The sequence below is a fragment of the Rhinopithecus bieti genome, unplaced genomic scaffold (assembly GCF_001698545.2).
Source record: "Rhinopithecus bieti isolate Rb0 unplaced genomic scaffold, ASM169854v2 scaffold_34452, whole genome shotgun sequence".
Taxonomy (NCBI): domain Eukaryota; kingdom Metazoa; phylum Chordata; class Mammalia; order Primates; family Cercopithecidae; genus Rhinopithecus; species Rhinopithecus bieti.
The window spans coordinates 46,763-55,277 of NW_016814605.1; the positions used below are offsets into that span (position 1 = coordinate 46,763).

At 39.9% G+C, this 8,515-nt stretch overlaps 1 gene segment (V, D, J or C); it reads right to left on the reverse strand.

Moving 5' to 3' along the window:
* Positions 1–6,831: 6,831 nt before the first annotated feature.
* Positions 6,832–7,387, reverse strand: LOC108514936 (Ig heavy chain V-I region 5-like). The segment is given in 2 exon segments: positions 6,832–7,154; positions 7,279–7,387. Coding segments are annotated over 2 exon segments (378 nt in total).
* Positions 7,388–8,515: the final 1,128 nt, after the last annotated feature.

Genomic DNA, 8,515 nt, shown 5'->3' on the forward strand with positions numbered 1-8,515 from the left:
ATAACTACATGATATCTCATGAGATGCAGAAAAGCCTTTTGCTACAATTCAATGCCCCTTCATGCTAAAAACCCTCAACAATCCAGGCAACAAAAGTATACAACTTAAAATACTAACAGCCATCTATGACAAACTTACAGCCAACATCACACAGAATGGACAAATGCTAGATGCGCTTCCATTGAGAATTGGAATAAGGCAAGGATACGCACTCTCACCACTCCTATTCAACGCAGTACTGGAATTTCTAGCTAGAGCAATCGGGCAAGGGAGAAAAATAAAAGACATCCAAATAGGAAGAGAATAAGTCAAACTATCTCTCTTTGCAAGCAATGCTATATTATACACAGAAAATCCCACTGTCTTTGCCCAAAAGCTTTGAGATCTCATAAATAGCTTCAGCAAAGTTTCAGGAAACAAAATCAATGTATACAAATCAGTAGCATTTCTATACACCAATAACATTGACACCAAGTACAGGTCCAAGAATCCAATCCCATTCACAATAACTATAAAAAGAATAAAATACCTAGATATACAGCTCACCAAGAAGGTGAAAGATCTCTACAACAACAATGACAAAATACTGTTGAAAGAAATCAGAAATGACACAAACATATAGAAAAACATTCCACCTTCATGGATAGAATCCATACTTTGAACTGGTCATACTGACTAAAGCTATTTATAGATTCAACACTATTCCTGTGAAACTAACAATAACATTTTTCACAGAATTAGAAAAAAAATTCTAAAATTTACTTGGAACTACACTAGAGCTAAAAAAATAAAAAATAAAAAAACTTACACAAAAAGAGCAAAGCTGGAGACATCACGTTACCCAACTTCAAGCTAGACTACAAGGCAACAGTAACTAATTCAGCAGAGACAAAAACAGGAAGCCTAAACCAGTGGAACAGGTTAGAGGGCTCAGAAGTAAAGCCACACACCTACAACCATCTGATCTTCAACAAAGTTGACTAAAACGAGCAATGCGGAAAGTACCCCCTTATTGAATAAACGCTGCTGGGATAACTGGCACCTATATGCACTGAAATGGAAACCTTTCACTATATAGAAAGTCAACTCAAGGTGGAATAAAGGCTTAAATATAAAATCTAAACTATAAAAACTCTCATGGAAAATCTAGGAAATGCCATTCCTGACGTTTGCCCAGGCAAAGAATTCATGACATAGACTCCAAAAGCAATTGCAATCAAAACAAAAATTGTTAAGTGTTACCTAATAAAACTACACAAGCTCTTTACAGCAAAAGTACTAACAAAAGAGTAAACAGACAACCTACAAAATGGGAGAACATATTCACAAGATATGTATCTCACAAAGATCTAACATCCAGAATCTATAAAAAGAAATTCAAACAAACCAACAACAAAAAACAACTCCGTTATAAAATGGGCAAAGGACTTAAAAAGAAGTTAATCAAAAGAAGACATACAAGCAGCCAACAAACATTAAAAAATGCTCATCACCACTAATCATCATAGAGATGCAAATCAAACCACAATGAGATACAATCTCATGCCAGTCAGGATGGCTATTACTAAAAAGGCAAAAAATGACAGATGCTGGTAAGGTTGCAGAGAAAAGGAATGCTCATACACTGCTGGTGGGAATGTAAATTAGTTCAGCAATTGTGGAAAGCAGTGTGATGTCTCCTCAAAGAACTTAAAACAGAAGTACCATTTGACACAGCAATCACATTATTGCACATATACCCAAAGGAATATAAACCATTTTACTATACACACATGTGCACACATATGTTTGTAGCAGCACTGTTCACAATAGGAAAGACATGAAATCAACCTAAATGACTATTAATGGCAGGCTGGATAAAGAACATGTGGTACATATACACCATGAGATACTACGCAGCAATTACATATGAAATAATATCCTTCGTAGCTACATGAATGCAGCTGGAGGCCATTATCCTAAGCAAATTCACACGGAATCACGAAACTTGAGCAGACAGCACTGTCCTGTGGGCACAGCCCCCTGCCTCACCATCTTCCTGTCACAATATGAGGACTTTCATTTTCTCCTTTTCTCTTTCTTTTCTCTTTCTTTCTTTGTTTCTTTGTTTCTTTCTTCTTTCTTTCCTTTCTTTTTCTTTCTTTCTTTCTTTCTTTCTTTCTTTCTTTCTTTCTTTCTTTCTTTCTTTTCTTTCCTTCCTTCCTTCCTTCCTTCCTTCCTTCCTTCCTTCCTTCCTTCCTTCCTTTCTTTCTTTCTTTCTTTCTTTCTTTCTTTCTTTCTTTCTTTCTTTCTTTTTCTTTCTTCTTTCTTTCTTTCCCTCTTTCTCTCTTTCTTTCTTTTTTTTTTTGAAGGAGTCTTGCTCTGTCACCCTGGCTGGAGTGCAGTGGTGTGATCTTGGCTCACTGCAACCTCTGACTCCCAGGTTCAAGCGATTCTCCTGGCTCAGCCTCTTGAGTAGTTGGGATTACAGGCGTGTGCCAGCACGCTTTGCAAATTTTTGTATCTTCACTAGAGATGGGGTTTCACCATAATGACCGGCTTGGTCTCGAACTCCAGAACTCCAGAACTCAGGAGATCTGCCTGCCTTGGCCTCCCAACGTGATAGGATTACAGGCACGAGCCACAGCGCCTGGCCTTGAACTTTCCTTGATCATGGAAACAGACAGTTATCAGGGAGGAGTGAAATGAGTGCTGGGAGCTGTCTGAGCTCACTCCTCTGCTTTTTCAATCTGGTTTCAAGTCACCTAATCCAACAAAATAAATGCAATTTTGCCTCACCAGGCACAGTGGCTTCTCTCATGGTCAACTGATTCAATGATAGAACAAGTAAGAAGGAATGAATGGACTGTTACTTGTGCTTCTCAACTCAAGCTTACGAAGAGGTTGTCTTTGGTGTTCACATCTCCTAAGTTCACTGTGCGTTTCTTCTCCCCTCTGCTGCACTAGCGTCCAAGTGCGTGTGATGCTTCAGCAGCATTACTCAAAGCTTCATTCTGAAGTCTGTTGAAGTTAAGAGTAACCTTTACCAGTGGAAATGTCACTAAATAAAAAGAGGCCTGAAATTCCTCTAGCTTTCACATTTTCTCTACTTTCTCTCTAAAATATGTCAAAGGAAACCTATTTCCCCTTGATTATCAGGTTTTACAACCCCAGTCCACACCATAGGACACTTTGTTCAAAGTTTGTCCTGAACCATAATAAGAAATAAATGGCCACATGGTCATCATTTTTTTCAATTTAATGCAACAGTTATCATGCCAATTCTTTGAATTAAGAACTATCAACCAGAAAACCCCGGACAGGAGTGAATAAAAACAACGTTTCAACCTTGTCTCTACCTGTAACAAGTAGTCATCTTTCAGATTCTCCTGTTCTGTTGATGGGGTAACAACATCATACACATCGGTGTTTCAGGGCCTCAGCACATCTAGTAAGACAGTGATTTGACATTACAAGGGTATGTATTTTGACTTTCCCTGACTAGTAATGGGTTTTCTCCTTTCTGTAAGGACAGCTGCCCCTGGACACATGACAACATCATGAACATACATTGCTTCACTTTTTTTTTTTTTTTTTTTTTTGCTATAGTTAAGTTGCTTCTTCCAGTGCTAAATCATGGAAGGATTTCTTGACCCTGATGACAGCACTCAGAAATCTTCCAAGAGATGATTCTGACAGAAATGTGACTGAAAAGAAAGGCAAATGCATATACAGGAAAACTACCACTGTCCTCTGGATGTGGGGTTAGGTGCACTGTACTCATTTTATATGCATTGTTAATCCGACCACTCATGTGTGGTACTATGTTAGTGTTTCAGGAGGGGTTATGCTACTTGGCAAGTTGAATGCTCAGAAGAGCCACAGGCATGCAAGCCTCATTAACTGAAATTCATATTGTTGAGTTCATGCATGGATTTCTATGGTTCACGTGACTTCCTAAAAATTTTGGGAAAGATGACAGACTGAAGACCAAGCATTTGATCCTCTTAATTATTAACAGCTGGTCCTCAGTAATGGCATAGAGACAAATATTCACTTGGGAAGCATTTATTTTTGATCTTGACATATTTTCAAAGATCCAGTCATAGCTCTTCCAAACCAACTTTATCTCCAGTCCTTCAGTTCTGTTTCTTCTGAGGCCTGATGATCTCTGCAAACCAATAGCCAATGTCATGGAATTGCTAATCTCTCATTGCAAAGTGTACAGTGACTTCACACTTGGAGTTTACCCACTATTGTAACTTCGAGTCTCCCAGGTCATCCTTGACGACAGCAAAAGTGTAACATCACTATAGCATCCAGGTATGAGATCTCCATCCAGCATGGCATCAGTGGGGGCATACACATGATTGGACTTCCATAGGATGTAATGATTAAATTTTAACTTTAGGCCGTTATCCCCATTTATACCCTTTACCCCTCCACTTGAGTTAGAAAAGTATTTTAAGGTGTAAATGGCCATTAGGTGAGTGTTTTATAAGTAATGGCTATAAAGGAAAATGCTGTAGCCAGAGAAGATACTATACCAGGTCTTGGGCACCAGTATTTTTATGGAGGGAAACTGAAATAACCTTCACAGATTTAATTTTTATATAACTATTTTGTAAATATGCACGTGTTACTTCTACATATGTATATATATATGCTTAAATAGCCTTATTTAGATATAAATACGTGTACATATAAGTATCTGCAGTCGATAATATTTCAAAAATATAAACGCACCAATATGTATGTTATACACACTCAAATATGTACATTTTCCCCAAGTGATATCAATTTCATAGTTTTTATTGGTAGTAAGTTTTAATGTTTTAAATGTTGTCTTAGTATCTCTATATATGGATTAATAAATATTCATATTTATGCCATCAATTTTAATAAAATGCATCTATCTAAATAGGTAGATGTATAAATACTGTATTGATCAGTTTTTGCGCAAGAATTATTGACAATCAAACGCTTAAACTCTTAGTGTCTTATACACTAGGTATTTATTTTCACATTCCTAAATGTTCATTTTAATAATCAATTGGCTGATCAAGGCAGAGATCAGCTGGTTGGTTTGGCTGCAGGGAACTGAGCTTGTCTCCAGCCTATGGATTGCATTTATCTGAGGCCAAGGCTGAAGGACACTGACTACTCACGGCAGAAGATTATTGTGGCAGATCTCAGGAGTAGACAACATCCCAAACCAAGCTGACCTGATACAATTATAATAGTCCAAGAATCTCTAACATAGGTACACACAACTTTAATTGATTCTTTCACTTGGCAATTATTAAAGTTTCTAAAAAGTTTTACTCCAGTTAAACATGAAGTTATTTGTTTATTCCATGGGTATATAACTATGATTTTCACCCTTTGAAATCTTCAAAATGTTTTCAAATGCAATGTTGCATCAATTGGAAAGTAAAGCTGGGTGTGCTTTCAACATGTGAGCCTCCATTGAAAATTTCTTAAATGTCCTCATTGAGAAAAAAATACATCTCTTTAGCAAAAATATCACCTAAAACATACCTTGTTAAGCTTTATATAGATCACCTGTTATCGTGTTAAAAGGAAGATTCTCTTTCAGGTAATTTGAGGTGGGCATGCAATGTATCATACAAAACACCCTCTCAGTATTGCTGAGGTGCTGTTGGGTTCTGGATAATTTTGAGTAGCAAAGGACTTTCATATTAAGGGGAAAAATGCTATATCCATGTTTAGGATTTCTCTTGTTGTTTTCCTTTTGTCAAGGAAAAGGTTGCCAAATGATTGTTATAACTAACTATCTATCTTTTTGTTTTGTTTTGTTTTGTAGAGAAAGAGTCTTCCTATATTGCCCAGTCCAATCTCAAACTCCTAGGATGATGCAATTCTCTCCTGCCTTAGCTTCTCAAAGTGCTGGGGATTACGGGCATGAGCTACCACACAGAGTCTTACACTTTATTTCATACAGTTTCCTGGTTTTTCTGTTTCATCTGTGGCTTAATGAAGTTTTCTTGCTATGAATCCAGACTTGCTGGTAAGACTTGAAAGCACATTCGAGTGTATTCTGGGACAATCTGTAACTGGCAAAGTTTTGAGCCTTGTGGAAAGAGTAACCTTACTGACTTGTCAGCTGTCAATTCCCCGTCACTACTATCACTTCTGGAAGCACATTTTCCAAAACCCCGTTTTACTCTGCGGTTTCTTTAGAGGTGCTTAACGAGAGGCACTCCCAAGAGATTGGGAAGTCAGAGTAGTGGATTCATGTACACTGATACTTGAAGTAAAACACGTGGAGTTGTGTGTGCACTGGACAATCACCTGGAAACGTGTTGCAGGCAGCTCAGAGCATCAACATCCTCAGTCTGGGGCTTCCCAGACAGGTCTGAGGATCATCACGCGGGTACTCAGCACATACCACCAGGAGCAGGTGCACTCTGACTTCTGCAGGAGCTTCTGAGAATCCCCTGTCTAGTGGCTGCTTCATGAATAACACACAATAGGCTTTGAAAAGACTGTGGTTTGGACTAATTTATTCAACTTGAACAATTTCTCCTTGAAATACTGAGAATAGCTTCTCTTTTGCTGTGTGAATTCCAATTATCCCATAACACAGACTCCTCAGGTGGACTTATCTCTCTTCCTTATTCAATCAGGACAGGCATTGTCCCATCTCTCTGCTGGGGATGAGGGCAAAAGAGGCGTAGGCTTCAGAGGAGCCTCCCTGACCCCCTCTACAAAAGTCTCCCATGACTTTCAAAACCGGACTGAATTTGCGAAATGCTCTTAGCAGCAGACGGAGGCACCAGGAAGCGCATCTGGGGTGGCTCAACCTCACACATCTGCTTCCTTGGGGGTTTATGTTATGACTTGTAACACTGTGGGAGGGGTACTATAACCATGCTGACAGTAATAAGTTGCAACATCTTCAGGCTGCAGACTGCTGATGGTGAGAGTGTAATCTGTCCCAGATCCACTGCCACTGAACCTTGATGGGACCCCACTTTGCAAAGTGGATGCAGCATAGATCAGGAGCTTCGGGGCTTTCCCTGGTTTCTGCTGATACCAAGCTAAATTACTATAAATGTTCTGACTTGCCTGGCAAGAGATGGTGACTCTGTCTCCTACAGATGCAGACAGGGAGGATGGAGACTGGGTCATCTGGATATCACATCTGGCACCTGAGATTGGAAACATAAAAACAAATATTCTTAATATTAATCATGTTATCAGAGGACTTCCCTGAAGTTCCAGCCAGAACTGAGCACACTGACTGAGTAAATTCCTAGTGTTTTCCTTCCTTACCTGGGAGCCAGAGCAACAGGAGCCCCAGGAGCTGAGCGGGGGCCATCATGTCCATGTTGTGTCCTGACTGGAACTGACTCTTGCACAGGGTGTGACCAGCCTATTAAAAAGTCTTCAGGGCAGGAGGCTGCACTCTGGAACATGCAAATCAGCAGGGGATGGGGCAGGCTGGGCACAGCTGCAGGGCTGGCAGATCTCAGTAACTCAGCAGAAGGGCAATGTCCCCAGGGTCCCAGGTCATACCAGGGCAGCATAAATTTTCCTGGATGGAATATATTCCTTTCTAGGGCCACTGTTGTGACAAGAGATATTCTGGGGGAAAAAAGTCCAACTTTAATGCAAACCTAAGGACTACATGGAATAATATATTTGTACTTGTGTTGGGAGTGTACAGAAGAGTATAACCACTTGTAGAGAATGTCTAATAAAGTCTTAGAGAGTGGATCTATCAGGTTTTCAAGTTACTTAAATGGATGCAGAGGGTAACAATCCCTTTTGCTATACTAACAACTCCTCTGTGATTGTCACCTGGTTCCCATTGTTTCATGTGAGAAAAACAGTCTTTATCAGAAGCATATTTAATACACTCCAAAATATTTGTAGTGACCTTAAACATTCGTTATTACCAGTATGTTTTCAAGACAATTCCTGCAGATGCACAATAATAATGCTGTGATTCCTCGGTGTACGTCCCACTCACGGATCTTCCATTATCCAGAGCTATGGGTCTCTTTAGCACCCAGGGTCTCAGTGGGCAGCAGCTTCGTCTTGGTTTGCGGCTCCCCTTATTCTACCCACTTTTCTGCCCTTGGGTATTATTTCCCATAGGTCATCAGTATGAAGGGTTGTCTAGTAATGCTAGATCTGTTTACCTCAGACAACATCTCTGTTTCTTCCTCCAACTGTTGAAGCCTGAATCAGGACAAACTTGAAACTCTGGGTCAATCTACACCCCAACATCAATTGCCTTCAAAGGAAGAATACCAAAGTAATGCATCTTGCCTAATGCCCTGAGCTGCCTTTCCCACCAGAATGTTCGGAGTGTTCAGGTACAGCTCTCGAAAAACCTGGCTTTCTGGAAAGCAGGGGAGGGAGATGCCCTGGGGAAAGGTCAGATCAATGAACACTTTCTCTTCTGTGAGGGTGGCAACTACTCAGTACATGTCCCTGCCCTGCACCATCAATGCCACTTTTCTCTTTGACTCTTTAGCAGTGAGTGGGGACATCATCCTGACTC